At 44.4% G+C, this 14,869-nt stretch overlaps 2 protein-coding genes across 2 annotated transcripts in view; one reads left to right on the top strand and one right to left on the bottom strand.

Moving 5' to 3' along the window:
* The first annotated feature begins 652 nt into the window (after positions 1-652).
* Positions 653-5,706, top strand: tmem165 (transmembrane protein 165). Its single transcript, XM_080532340.1, has 6 exons — positions 653-954; positions 1,662-1,887; positions 2,902-3,077; positions 3,358-3,537; positions 4,049-4,154; positions 4,270-5,706. Exons 1-6 carry the CDS (start codon positions 787-789, stop codon positions 4,344-4,346), a joined length of 933 nt encoding a protein of 310 aa, XP_080388466.1. The 5' UTR covers positions 653-786; the 3' UTR covers positions 4,347-5,706.
* Positions 5,707-12,085: 6,379 nt separating this feature from the next.
* clocka (clock circadian regulator a) overlaps positions 12,086-14,869 on the bottom strand; it is a gene marked incomplete at its 5' end in the record, with an annotated part of 14,874 nt that continues 12,090 nt past the window's right edge. The window contains 3 exons of the mRNA XM_080528911.1: positions 12,086-13,415; positions 14,389-14,668; positions 14,835-14,860. Coding sequence (XP_080385037.1) covers positions 13,080-13,415; positions 14,389-14,668; positions 14,835-14,860 — 642 coding nt within the window. The 3' untranslated portion in view covers positions 12,086-13,079. The remainder of the gene's footprint in view (positions 13,416-14,388; positions 14,669-14,834; positions 14,861-14,869) is intronic.

Raw genomic sequence — 14,869 nt, 5'->3', positions numbered from 1 at the left:
GTGTGTGTGTGTGTGTCATTTGACGACAAAATGTCATTTTGAGAAGACATAACATTTTAAATACAGTGTATGTTTTTGCAAGAGATTTGTGAAGTTTTGGGTTTTGTGTGTGACTTTTTGGATTTGTGTTTAGAGTTTTGAGAAAATGAGCCATGCTTTCAGAAAACGTGTGGAAGCAATTGAAAAAAAAACTGTAATAATAATAAAAAGTAATAATTATTCCTTCTTCTAGCATCGTGACCTCTGGTCCTAGCATCATTGTTCTTATGATAACTGACGGACAGGTGATTACCTTATACAAATGTATTTGTTGTAAATCGCTTTGGATAAAGGCGTCGGTTAAATGTCAAACGTCACCAGTCTCACCTGAATCATAAAAGCATTCCATCCATCTCGGTGTTTACAAGTCTCTCGAACTTGACAATATTTTCCATGACACACATAATCGACAGTTCAAACAACCAATGACAGTCCTTCACACTACCTACGTCAGTGACAAACATACACGTCTGCCTTACAGCTACCCAATGACATTGGCGTCCCAGCTCTCTTTTCTAGCTCTCACAATTCGCGAGTTTAAAACTGGTCGTACTCCCAGTAAACGAAACCTCGTCGTCGGATACTAACATATACTATGTAGCTTAGCTTGCCAACTTACTAATTATATATCAAGTAATCATATTATTTGGATGATATAGCTTGGATCAAACGCTTTTCGCAAGCTGCCTAAAAATTCTCTCAGCAACGTCACCCTCTACGTGCTTCTTCTTTGTGTTGCATTGTGAAATGCCTCTCTCGGTAAGCGGAAGGCACGGTAGCGGGGCTACATACAGGGCTGACAGACCCAGGGTGATGTGTGTCCTGCTGCCCCTGGCTGTGGCCGTGTTGTTGTCAGGATCGGTCGCAGGGATCCCGGAGGAGCACAAATCAGTCCAGGAACAACCCCCCCAAGAGGTAAAAGACTCTAAAGTCGCATTGCTTTAGTTTAGATTGATCACAATGTGCACACGTTCCTCAGGGGGTACAAACTTGTCACCTTTTAGCCGTTTTAGCCGTTTTTTTAACCTCAAAATAGGTCAACACCAATTTTCATAAATGTTCTTTGTTTTCAGGCAAAAAAAACTATTTTGTCACCTTTTTGGGGCCATCACCAGTTTGCATCCCTGTTCCTAAACGCACGTGTCAAGTTGAATCAGAAGGATTCCAGCCACACTGTCTTAGCTTGGCAAAGTTACTGTAAGCTAATGTTGATAGCCTGAATGTGCTTGTGGACAAGCGAGCTTAACATACATTAGCTAAGCTAAGGTGGAGTAATGTTACCAGTGATGGATCGGTCACTGACCTCCTCTCAGTGGGTTCAGGTTGTTGCTGACATACATCCAGGACCAGGGGTAAAAATAACTAACTAGGTTGTATGCCTCTGATCTAGTATCAACTTTGAGAGTTAGCCCTCTTCCAGCTAATTATCTTGGCTACTGCCTGTTTTCATTTCTGCGTTTCTGCCACGGGTCATATTGCTTCTGCTTCAATGGGATGCCACTGACACTGACTGTCTACTGTTATTATAGTGATCATTACATCACATGATACATACTAAAATAGTGTTTTTAAAAGCTTAAAAACGTCACTTTAACGTCTTTCCCACTTACCTTCCTTCACAGAAAGCGCCCACAGCTCACCCCATTGGCCCGGTGGTCAGCGAAAATGACGCCAGCAAAGGGGACCTGGGCTTCATCCACGCCTTCGTGGCTTCCATCTCTGTCATCATCGTGTCCGAGCTGGGAGACAAGACGTTCTTCATCGCGGCCATCATGGCCATGCGCTACAACCGCCTCACTGTGCTATGCGGGGCTATGTTGGCCCTCGGTCTCATGACCTGCCTCTCAGGTGGGTGAATGGGTGTGTGGGGTGAGGAGGTAGAGGCTAGATATGGCCTTTCAGGTTGGTGGGTGGGTGAGGGGTATAAAAGCCTCTCAAGCATTCCATATCATCTTAATTAGAGGAGTTATTATGTCCTGGTGCATCCTGGGTTTGTCTGAATATTTGCTCTCTCATTGATTGGTCCTGCACAGAACTGTCACTGTCGCAACATTACTGCCACTGCTTCTCTCAATAGCCGTATGTACACTCCCACGATATATCACAGTATATACATGTATATATATATATATGTGTGTGTGTGTATATATGTTACGGTACATGTGGGAAAACGGTTTATGTCAGCATTTTCGGGGACATGGCAGCATAAAACGTCGATTTGGTACATGCTGGCATGTCTAACCCTAGCACCTAACCCTAACCCTAGATTTTCCACATGTACCGTGTTCCCACATGTACCGTAACATATATACACCAGGGTTCGACATTAACGCTTGCCCGGGGCAAGTAAAACATTTGCCGGGTTTGTTTGCGCGACACCGACAACGCTGCTGGATCCCGGATATGTTTATCGGTGTGCAGGAAGAACAACGGACGGCGCAGGCGCCTGACCAGACTAGATGATCGTGGAGTGAAGATATTATTCAAGCGTACGCGCCTGTCAATCACGCGTCGCATCGCGTACGCTTTAATAATATCTTCACTCCACGATCATCTAGTCTGGTCTGGCGCCTGCGCCATCCGTTGTCCTTCCTGCACACCGATAAACATAGCAAGCGGCAAGGGCAAGAGTTAATGTCGAACCCTGTACACACATTTGCGCCAGACAAAATGTAAAGCACAGGGAGACTCAATAAACGGATCACTTCCTATAACACCCACAAAGCAGACTTGCCGGTGGGTGCATACCAAGTCGGGCTGCAAAAAAGGAAGTCATCGTTGGTTGAGTCTTTCGGCTTTCCATTTCTCTTTCTCTGATATAGTGTACAAGCAGCTAGTGATTCCCTCCTGTGTTTTTCCCAGTGCTGTTTGGCTACGCGACCACCATCATCCCCAGGATCTACACCTACTACGTGTCGACGGCTCTGTTTGCCATTTTCGGTGTGCGCATGCTGAGGGAGGGTTTGAAGATGAGCCCCGACGAGGGTCAGGAGGAGCTGGAGGAGGTGCAGGCAGAGATTAAAAAGAAGGATGAGGAGGTTTGTGCATGCACCCACCCACCCACACACCCACACACACACACACACATACAGTGCTAATCAACGCCATGTATGGTCATGGTCATATGCATGCATCCTATACAACAACACATGCATACAGCTAATGTTAAATACATTCCCCTTGCTGTTTTCAACCCGCCTTTCTCTCTCTCTCTCTCTCTCTCTCTCTCTCTCTCTCTCTCTCTCTCTCTCTCTCTCTCTCTCTAAGCTTTTATTGGTGGATTTATGTATTCTTTGAATTTGTGTTTTTTTCCTGTAGCTCCAGCGCTCTAAACTGGTGAATGGGGGTCCAGATGTGGAGGCAGGAGGGACCACCATACCTCAGGGCAGATGGCACAGCTTCATTTCGCCCATCTTCCTCCAGGCCCTCACCCTCACCTTCCTCGCAGAGTGGGGCGACCGCTCTCAGCTCACCACCATCATCCTGGCTGCCCGCGAGGTGAATCTCAGAACCAGCTGACAGATCAGTCATTTTAATGTACTGCCAACAGTTGGACAGAAATCAACAGGGCCATATAACACAGTGGTTTTATGGCTACAAAGCGTTTATATCCAAAATTGACAGGAAATGACTGCTGATGGGTTACCTTTGGCTTAACAGACAGCAGTCAGTTATGCAAAACCCCACCATTGTTTAGCAGTGTGATGCCACTGGCTATGAGAGTTATATTTACTTATGACCCAACCCCCCCAGGCTCCACCCACCCACTCAGTCGGTTTGATAGTTATGGACTCCCTGTCTGTTATTTTGTATGTTATGTCCTTAAACTTCAGGCAGGGAGCTATACAGAGCGGAGCCGTCCAATTACGCCCCTTAATTGTATTCCCAGTTTTGTTAAACAATGATTAAACCAACCTAAGTGTCCTGACCGAAATTATTGTCATGTGCTGTTATGTGATTGTCACGCGCTGACAAGAGAGATGAGTCATAAGCTAACGCTACGTTTCAGGATCCTTTTGGAGTGGCGGTGGGCGGTACTCTGGGACACTGTATGTGCACAGGACTGGCTGTGATTGGAGGACGGATGATTGCGCAGAAGATATCTGTCAGAACTGGTAAGATATTTTTCCCCTCTTGAGTACTAATCAGACTTTTGTCATTTGTCATTAGTGGCATATCAGCGGGTTTGTGTTACGGATCTCTGATTTGATTTTGATGTTTTATCCCCAGTTACAATCATCGGTGGGATCATGTTCCTGGCCTTTGCCTTCTCTGCGCTGTTCATTAAACCAGAAGCTGGATTCTGAATGGAGGGAAGATTGTCAGGCTAATTTTGTACATACCTTTGTACATAAGGTCAACTATGTTTATTAAGGGAGTGATAGAGGTAGAGAAAGAAAGAGAGAGAGAGAGAGAGTGAGTGAGTGTGTGAGTGAGTGAGTGTGTGAGTGTGTGTATGTGTGTGTGAGAGAGTATGTGAGAGAGTCTGTGAGAGAGAGTGTGTGAGTGAGGTGAAAGAGAGAGAGAGAAAAGAATAGTGTGAGAGATGGAAGTGAGTGAGTGAGTGAGTCTGAATGTTGCCTTCTTGTCTTACTGAGTCTGTGATCCCTCACCAGTCTGAATTCTGTAGCATGTACACAGAACAGGCCATACCTCTCCCTTCACACTCAGGCCCGGCAGTTACTGAGTCAGTCAATTAGTTTCCCCATCTTTCGTTATATGTTTATTATCAGCAGTTCTGTGATTCATGAGTGCATGGTCTCCCTTCCTCCCCACTGAATCATGAGCTCTGTGTGGCCAAGTTACTGCTGCCTAAATGCTGACCTCTGGTCAGTCCCATGAGGGAGGTCAGTGTGGAAAACACAGTCTCTCTGATCTCGGGCCAGGCCTAGCTGCCCTGCTGTTCCCTCAGAATGTGTCTGGGAGATGGAACGCTTGCGTTGTGTTGCCATAGTGTCATAAACCCCACAATGAAAGGACATACCTTATCTCCAGATCAGTTATGGGAATGTTATGGGTCATATATTTTTTATTCCTGTAACAAGCGAATTACCATATACCATTGGGTGATGTCAGCACATTTCAGCTTCCCTAACCATCATTGGGACCTCAAGGCAGCGGTGACCCATTTCAGTACTGTACATTCCGGCCTTGTGTCAAGCAGAGGAGGGCAACACATCCTCTGCCCATTGTCTGCCACACTAACTAAAAGAGGATTTGTTTGAGGTGCAGTGGTGAATCATGGAACAAATCACAGAACAAATCCTCTCCTACTTTGCTCCTAAATCTCACTGCCGACTGAAACGGATACTATGGATACCTTCTTAAAAATATATAGAACACTTAAGACCAGAGCCACGAAGTCTACGTCTTTCTTTAAAGTGGTTTGTATTTATTTACAACGTCGGAGCACAGAGATTATAATTTCTGGCGATGTTAAAGCTGTTCTGTTTTAATTTTTCTGTTTTTACTCTTAGCTGAAGTACTGTAGACAAGGAACGGGGACATTTTAAAGAAGTGTGACAGGGTAATGCTGCATTGTCAATATTTGACAGGTTGTGCCCTGATGTGAAACAGGACTTTGTTTCTCTGTTTGTGATCATGTTGAACTTTTGATTGTTGAGAAGCCTAACTAATGTAAATGCTCAATAAAACCTGTCTCTCATCTGTTTGTGTAGACTGATTTCTTATCAAATAGTGATGTTATTATGACGAAAAATAAGAAGTAAAAAAAGGTCAATACTGAGAGTTACTGAGAGGGACCTTTCAGACGCTGTCATTCAGACGATTCAGAGTGCACGCACGCAATCCTCTGCAAAGGGAAATGCATCACACTGGCGGGTGTTTATCCAATGGTGTGAGGAGCGAGACGTTGACCCAGTCTGTTGCTGGGGTGAAACGTTCCTGTGCTTCTTGCAGTCACTGCTTGACAGAGGGTTAGCTGCAGGGACTATGAACGTTTATGCAGCTGCCATCTTGGCATGCCATGAAAGCTTTGCAACAACAAAGCTGTTCAGTCATTCGCTAAGTGAATTATGACTGGGGTGTATATATAGACTTAGACGCCCTCCTAGGACGCTAATGCCCGAGTGGGATATATTGATTGTGCTAGAGGCCCTGTGTGAGCCGCCATTCTAGCCCATACTGTGTCGCTGCACTTGTCGTTTCTCAAGACAAGCCTGCTCCTCGCCTTGACTACGGCTAAGCGAGGGAGTGATTTGTGTGTTCTGTCAACACGAGCGGATTGTTTGATCATATCTGGTGATCAAACAAGAGTTGTGTTGCGCCCTAACCCGGGCTTTCATCCCTTAGGTGAGCTGGGTCCCTCTTTTCTTCCTCCTCACAGTGCAGAGAGGAAGAGGCGCCTACACTGTTTATGCCCGGTACGTGCGCTTGCACAATATATGTGGGGTGCACAGCAGGGCTGAGGTCTTCTCCCCAGCTTCTGGTCTGCTATGGCAGACAGAGGGCGCGGGGGCACCACTCTTGAAGCAGCGGCTTTTTCATTGGCTTGGCGAGGCGATCGGTCTCGCATACCGATTGCCCGTGCCGGCTGACATTCAGGCTCATTCCACTAGAGGAATGGCAACGTCAGTGGCCATTCTCAGGGGAGTGGGAGTGGAGGAGATCTGTGAGGCGGCATCTTGGTTGTCGCCATCACCGTTTGTACAGTATTATTTACCTGAAGGATATCTCTTCCTCATCTTTCACTCACTCTGTCCTCAGCATGGCTGATGACTAGGGTAGTGAGGTTAGCACATGGGTTATAACCCTAGTTGTGGGGGATCGTGGGGGGGGGGGGGGGGGTTTCCTTCAGGTTGTTTTTCGCCGTAATGACGGCCCTCCGTGTTTGCGCATTACGGCCTAGATCAGCCCCGGTGGGACAGACCCGGTGTAGGGTAGATCAACACTTCGATGTTAGATTGAGTCGACATCGGTGGTCAGTTCCAGGTGCCGTTGAAATTACTGTGTTCTGAAGGTCTCAGTGGGGGTACATTTGGCCTCGCTCGCTCCGACTAAACCAATAGGAGCAGAGCTCCCCTATGGGGAGGAAATAGAACGATAGTTACTGGAGGTAGACACCAGTTCTATGGGTGGAGGGGAGCCCCATGGCTTCTGGCCCAGCTCGACTCATCCAACCTTGTATTAGGTGCTTTTTGGCAGGACAAGTGACAGGTGTCACCCCCTTATATAGCACCCATAAGGGGCAGAGACATTTTAAATCTTTAGTCATTGGCTACCTTTAGGTAGCGGGGTAAACCAATAGGAGCAAAGCTCCGCTCCACTAGAACTAGAACTAGAACTAGAGTCTACCTCCAGTAACTATCGTTGGAAATACGACCACCCAATTAGTAGGCCCCGCCTACTCCTCCTCATCTTCTCAACATCCCTTTTCCCAGCCCCCTTCTATCGAAGACTCACGGCTGGAAGGTTTACCTCAGTCTGTGATCCGGTGTGAAGGCTGCCAACGTGAGCAGAAGCCAAATCATCAAGAGTCACTATCATGACTGACAACTCAACTCCCTTCTAGTTTGGTGTGTCCCTGAGCAGAGCGCCTCATGCCTCAAGCCAAACTAATGACATTATTTATTGAATAACAGAACACAGAAGCAACTTAATACATATTTTTATTTTCACAATTGAGTAAGGGGAGCAAACGGCGGTTTTGCTTTAAAAGGTTCCATAATGATGTTGTTTTTTTGAGAATGGTCAGGTAAATTAATTTATAGCAGCACTCTCCTCGCAGTGATATTAGGTCTACAACATCGTTGAAGCTCACAATGCCTCAGAATGTGTCCCTTCTACACTGCGGATTCTGCTCAGTTTTGGACTACAACAAGTCTTGGTTTTAAAATGCTTTCCTTACCTGTCTATCTATGATGTGTCATTGCTATAAATGGAATGTCTGTTCCATCAATGTATTCATGTATTAATTCGTAATAACCAACTTGTTGGTAAACATGGAATTCTATGATGTCACAATGGGTTAGCCCTAGGTCAAGAACCGCTGGTGCGAAAAAGTGTCATGTTAGCCCTCGTATAGTTCACTTGGTTACGACTTGTTCAATTGGCATGACAGACCAAGAATATCATAACAGCATTTTACAGTTTTTTGATGTTTTTTGGAAAATGTACTGAACAGGTTAATTTCACAAGCCATACAAATGGTCTGCAAAGAGTGCCACACATACAAAGTTGAAATGAGAGCAGAGAGGAGAGAACACAAATAGACATTCAGAACTCTAGTGCGTACATCAGATCTACAGAACATTTAACATGATTCACCATCACATTGGGCGTTCATTCGGGGGGGTATTACAAAAAAGTGTAGCATTGATTTATTAGTACTCCCATCCATTTCTTTGGATACAAAACATCTGCAATTTCCCCATCTTTTTTTCTCCTCATACCACTGTCTGTGTTTATTAGCAGATACAACTTGAGGGAACCCTGCTGTTATACTTTGAAACATCTAAATACTTCTCACAGGGTAATTAGTGAAAGTAAATCATCTGGTCATCTTGAGGAGGGTCCAAAAATGTTTTATTTCTGCACATTAAAACTAACATTCCTTTGACACCACAATTTGAGAGAAATTTTATTTTTTAAGAGAAATAACATGTATTGGGCCATTGAAACAAAGATCATGGGAGGGATATATATCTGTTAAATAAGGAATTCGTCAGCATTTCAGTACACCTTTGCATAACCTGCAACTCATGAGTCCTTTTCAATGAACTCAAAGTAGCTAAGTCTGTTTTGGGGAAAACATATTTCCAACAGTCCTCCTGTAGTGTCACAGTTTGTTTATATCCTTTATTTGAGGTTAAATCATTAGGTGGGATTTTATGTTTCTTTCCCTCTCTTCGCGACAACGGCAGTATATATGTATGTATAATACAGTGTTTCTATCTACATATTATAGCTCTATTCATTGTTTGAGGTCTAGCTTGGCCATAGAAAAATAATCCTGAAATCTGAGTTCTATAGGTTATACTGTAGGATTTATTTAAAATACTCTAACTCCTCCATGGCTACTAATTTCTTCATGCAAACCAGTTGTGTTAGTGATTGATATTTAATTACATTCATTCAAGTATTGCACTGCCTAGCCCATTCTAAAATAATGGCTAGGTTCATCATTTCATAGGTGGCACATGTTCAATGTTTGTGTTAATAAATAATCATAATCACACAAACCAACCAATCAATCACAAAGTGAGCGCCACAAAAACCTTATATACAACTTGATTGTTATTAATATTAAACGAAACATTAACCAATGTGTTGATATGATAACTAGACAATAAACTAGGACCTTGCACTATAACTAGTCGGTTATTGTTGATTAGAGGGAAATGTGTTTTACACAGACCACGCACCACACCTAACAGCAGGGGGCAGCATTTACACAATGAGTGATTTCCAACAAGACGAGACAGTAGGCTTTGTGTGATCTGTGATGAATTAAGATTGTATGTAAATGACTGCAGTGTGACTCACAAACGGGACAGCTAAAACAGCATTGCTATGAGATACTGCAACGTGAACACTGATTGGACACTGATCTAGCCCAGTGGGGGGGGACTGGAACGAACCAGAGACCAGAGACATTCTACGCAGAACTGTGCTGTGATACCAGAGGTTTGATATGACATAGGATCTGCCAACAGGAAATAAAAACACAATACTACAGAAAAGTAGTTACCAAAAATAATCTATTCAAATTGAGTGGAGGTATTTCTGTAAGTGCTCTCAATGAGGGGGGGGAAAACGAACTTTCTGACCACATGATTCAAGATTGTCCAACAATGGCAAATTATGGGAAAACAGTAAACTGTTAACACATTACTAAACAACCCGGCATTCTCTTTCTTTTCTAGTCCTGACCCTTTTCTTGTGACCATGCTGAACCACTAGTGACATCAACGAGAAGAGCAGCTAGACCAGGCGCCCCCGCTAAACAACATTTGCCATAGCAACCTGGTAATCCAAACATGTTGCCATGGAAACAAACTGTATCTAGGATCCCACATTAGAACTATTATGAATTCCAAACAACGTCATGTTGGCACGACACCCCATCAAGATGACGACAAAGCCAACAGCCATCCTGTAGGACACCAATACCGTCAGTCCATTTAATGAAGCGTTGCAATTCACTCAGGCCTAACCTGAAGCCAGTTCCACCCATTTCGGGGATCATTGGGGTGCTTGGTCATCATGAGCATTTGTTCTGGGCTAGTTAGGGCTGGGCTTACTTGTACACCTTAGCAGACAAGTGTAGCTTCTGTCCTCCCGCATTCAAACCACAGAAGATGTCTGTAGGGGGGTTCTTAACATGAGACCAGAGGATCCGTGACTAGAACCAGCTGGTCATACGCAATAAGTGCTATACGTTCCACTTTAACAGTCAGACGCCAGTTTAACGTCTCTTTCTGGAGACGACAACCTCCCGCAGTGTAGCAAATTGAGATTTCTGTCTGACCTAAAACACATATAAGACAAGCTTTGAGTAAACCTTCACAATAAGAGATGTGGATCAACCCAAAGATTTACTACAATTACAAGCGTAAATCCTTCCCTACTACTACTTCCTTCCCATTTGATACATAGCATTTGATGCCCTGAACACTGACGACAACCTAAGAAGCTTCAGCGGAGGGAAGTAGCATAAACACGAATGTTGGTTGTAATTGGTAGAAGGGAATGGAGCGGCCATGATGGATGTAGTCCATCCATGGAACAGACACTGAGGTGACATTATTATATAGTATTTTCTAAATATTTGCAAATTATGTGATCATGTACTGAAACAACACTGACAAGAATGACATTGTTTCGTTTGGTTAATGTCCAAATATTGTTTGTGACCATTTCAAACGTCATTGAATATATATTCTTTAAATATTATGCCTTGTTCAGGACAACAACAAAAACGACTACTTAAAAGCATTCATGACTTGGCACTAAAAATAGCTAGTACCTACAGGTACTATGCATGCATCACTATGGAGGTCATGTGATCCCTCTTTAAAGCAGTCCTAATGCCCCAACTGCATTTAAAGAGTCATGAACAGCGAATGCTAGCCGCAACTGCTTGTGACATCCAAATCAACACACTTAAGTTAAAAATGCCTCTTTTAAAGAGCGATGGCTAACCATATGACGCATATGGCAGAGTGAAGAGGATGTTTCCATAGGAGATGTTTCCATAGGATGCATTTAAAGTGTATTTGGTAGCCTTTTGGTCTTTAATCTATTTACACTTCAAAAAATTAATTCGGTAAGATCATGTGTCTACATTTACCATCCACTTGCACACAATGTGTTGCATTGGAACACAATATACATATTCATCCCAAAAAATATTCCACCTTTAAAAAAATTGCGTTCTTTATAATCTCAATATATGTACTTTTTCCTAAAATAAAATAGTGAGGATTAAACAAACTGTGACACGGCCAGCAGCATCAGAGCTGTCTGCTATGCAGACACACACACTTTTTAAACACACACGCACGCACATGTGACGGCAGCTGGTGAAAGGGGGAACAAGTCGGCAACCGACCAAATGTTCTGACTTTTATTCTGAAAACAATTAAATAAATAGGACCCGGAAAATGTAAGATCATTTGTGGCTGGTGACTTCATTTATTTCAAATCACTTACTACCTAGTTAACTATAACACAACGTTACATTGTTAGCAGGCTCACAAAACAAGATTAGCTTGCAAGCCAACTTCATTTTAAACATCCTCAAACTGCAGACTAGCGCAACTATCCAGTTTGCTAACACAGCTTGTTTTGTGAGCCTGCTAACAATATAAAGTAGTGTTATAGTTAACTAGCTAGTAGTGGGGATTACTCACCGAATCCATTGCATTGCAATATTTTGGCTTGACTAACAAGTCTGTCATTAATTTTCAACAACGAAAACGAAACAACAGTAAAACAATGTGTTTTGAATCAAAGCTCTGTTAAAGGTGACTTGAAATAAATCAAGTCACCATCCACAAATGAGCTTCAATTATCCGGTCCAATTTATTTACATTCTTCTGAATAAAAGTGAGAACATTTGATCGGGTGCCGACTTGTTCCCCCTTTCAACAACTGCCGTCACATATGTCTCCTGGGAGTCCGGAAGTCTGTGAGAATATCAGCCATTTAAGTGTGTTAAGTTCTTTTTTCCATAGAATACTAGAAAAAAAGTATATATTCAAAGCTACAAATAACAGACTACGCTTTTTCATTTCATGCATCATATAAAATATTAGTTCTCTTTCTTTTTGTCCGTATATTTACACATTATTTTACATGTGTTCTGTACAAATAAAAGTTCAATCCACATACAGTACATTCTTAAAAATATTTTCTGACCCATAATTACTTTTTGACATGAAAAACAACAAAAATAAGGAGGAAAAAAACAACACAGTTTGTCGTCTGTTCTTGCAGGACTTCTCTGAAGCCTGGATTGAAAGCTCCAGCGCTTCGACTGGATTCGCTCTGCATAAATTAAAATCCTGTGAGGGTGACGAGAGCACACGCACGCAGAAACACACGAGACGAAGATGGGGGGGGGGGTGATGGGGAGACAAGCACCGGCGAGTTCCAGGGTTTCCCTCCCCCTGTTACTGTGGGGGAGGGCACCTTAGGGCAGAGCCACGGTCTCTGTGGTGGGTAAGAGTTTCTGTGCCGTGGCCAGTGTGCCAGAGTGACAGTACCTTCTCTACTTCAAACACAGTGTTGGGTTCTCTGTGGTGGCAGACGCACAATGCACTCGGGAGTTCAGTGCAAGCGGCCAGCGATCATGTGGAGGAGGGGGGAGGCAGAGCTGCCCGCCTTCCTTCCTTCCGTCCGTCAGTCAGTCAGTCCCTAAAGAAACAAGGTGGCCTCAGAGGCATGGGTCTCAAGACTGCATTCCAGAACTAGCTCACCTCTTCAACCCTGTCACACACACACACACACACACACACACACACACGCACACATCGTGGCTTGGTTCAGTCCACACGTCTAACCGGCTGTAAGCCCGGTTACTGTGGCTGTGTGCTGGAGCGGTCGGACACGCGGTCTGACATGTTGTCGGCCCTGTGAGAGGCCAGCTGTTGTTGCTGCTGTTGTTGCTGTTGTTGAAGTTGCTGTTGTTGTTGCTGCTGCTGCTGCGCCAGCTGCTGTTGCTGTTGTTGCTGCTGTTGTTGCAGCTGCTGCTGCTGCTGTTGATGTTGCTGTTGCTGCTGTTGCAGCTGCTGTTGTTGTTGCTGATGCTGATGTTGTTGTTGTGGAGTGGTGGCGAAGGCAACCTGCTGCTGTGGGAACGCAGCCTGCAGGATCAACTGGGTGGACTGGTTTCCATGGAGCAGCCGGGGGGCCTAGAGGGAGGACAGTAAGGTGAGTAACTTTTCAAAACTTATTTTTTCAGACAAAAGTCTTTCCTTGATTCCTTGCACCCTCTAGCCTTGCCTCCTTCTCAAAAACTCATGGGATGCGAAGGTCTGAAGTTCCTCCCCATGGACCTTCTCCACCCAATGCATTTCGGGGTTAGGAGAGAGAAAGCAAGTCACCAAGTAAAAGTGTGCTGTTCTCATCGAGTAGTAAACACTAGAGGGAGCACTCCCCTAAATTAACCGTCCTACATGCAGTCAACTTTCTTCATCTGCTTTGTTTTGAGGGGGCATGAATACAATGTTGGTATTCGCCAGCATAGTATCAACACAGGTCAGTCATTTATGTAATTTACCAGTAGATGGCGTCATGCACCTGAAAAACATTAGCAATCTATAGATACATCTGTTGAAGAAGAAGACAGTGTGTTGATCCAATTGGCTACTGCCTTCCCAGATCATAGGACAGTCCAACCCTAGTTGACTACATGGAACACAAATGCACGGACGGGAAATATAGCATGTGCCTTTTCTATGGATAGAACTAATGTTCTGTCATCTGCCATCAGAGGAACCGATTTGAACCATTTGGAGAAATGGGATCACTGGACTGCGTGGATTATAATCCAGCTGCACCTAAAAACTATGAAGAGTTGAACTTGAAAACCTTTGACTTTACAGAGCACAACATGTATGACATTGAGAACAACATCGACCCAGAGAACCACTTCTACAACAATAATAACTGCAACTGTGAATATTACACAGAGGAACAATTCAAAAGTAATGTAATAATGGATGGTAATTTATCAATAATACACTTCAACAGTAGAAGTCTTTATAGAAACTTTACGAAAACTAAGGACTATTTGAGACAGTTCACCAAGTTCAGCATCATTGCTGTATCGGAGACATGGCTCAGTAAAAGAGACATTGAGACACACGGCCCTCTAGTGGTCACCTGTAGGAACTGCGTTTGCTGCTGGGCTAGATGGGCTTGGCCTTGCTGCACGACGGCGGCCGCGGCCTGCGACTGCGCCTGGGCCTGCTGCTCCTGCTGCTGCTGCTGCTGAGGCTGCGGCTGCTGGGCGGCGATGCTGATGGTCTGAGTCTGGCCCTGCTGCTGAGCGAACGCCGTCACCACCTGGCCCATGAACATGGTGGTAGGGACCATGACCGCTCCGCACGCCATCGGTCCCGCCGTCACCAGCTTGGTCAGCAACTGAGAGCCGGCCGGGAATCTGACGGAGAGGGGGGGGGGGGGGGGTTAGAAAAATGCAGTATGAAATTGTGAGAATGATAAAGTGAGAGAGAGAGAGAGAGAGAGAGAGAGAGAGAGAGAGCGAGAGAGAGAGAGATAGAGAGAGAAGAGAGAGAAACACCTGATTCCTGATATCAAGAAAATACCTTTTTTCTCTCATTGTCTGAGTACGCTGTGGTTG

Source organism: Nansenia antarctica, assembly GCF_963989245.1.
Source record: "Nansenia antarctica genome assembly, chromosome: 1".
Classification (NCBI taxonomy): domain Eukaryota; kingdom Metazoa; phylum Chordata; class Actinopteri; order Argentiniformes; family Microstomatidae; genus Nansenia; species Nansenia antarctica.
The sequence above is the reverse complement of the archived record's forward strand: the minus strand, read 5'-3'. Positions and strand labels throughout refer to the sequence as shown.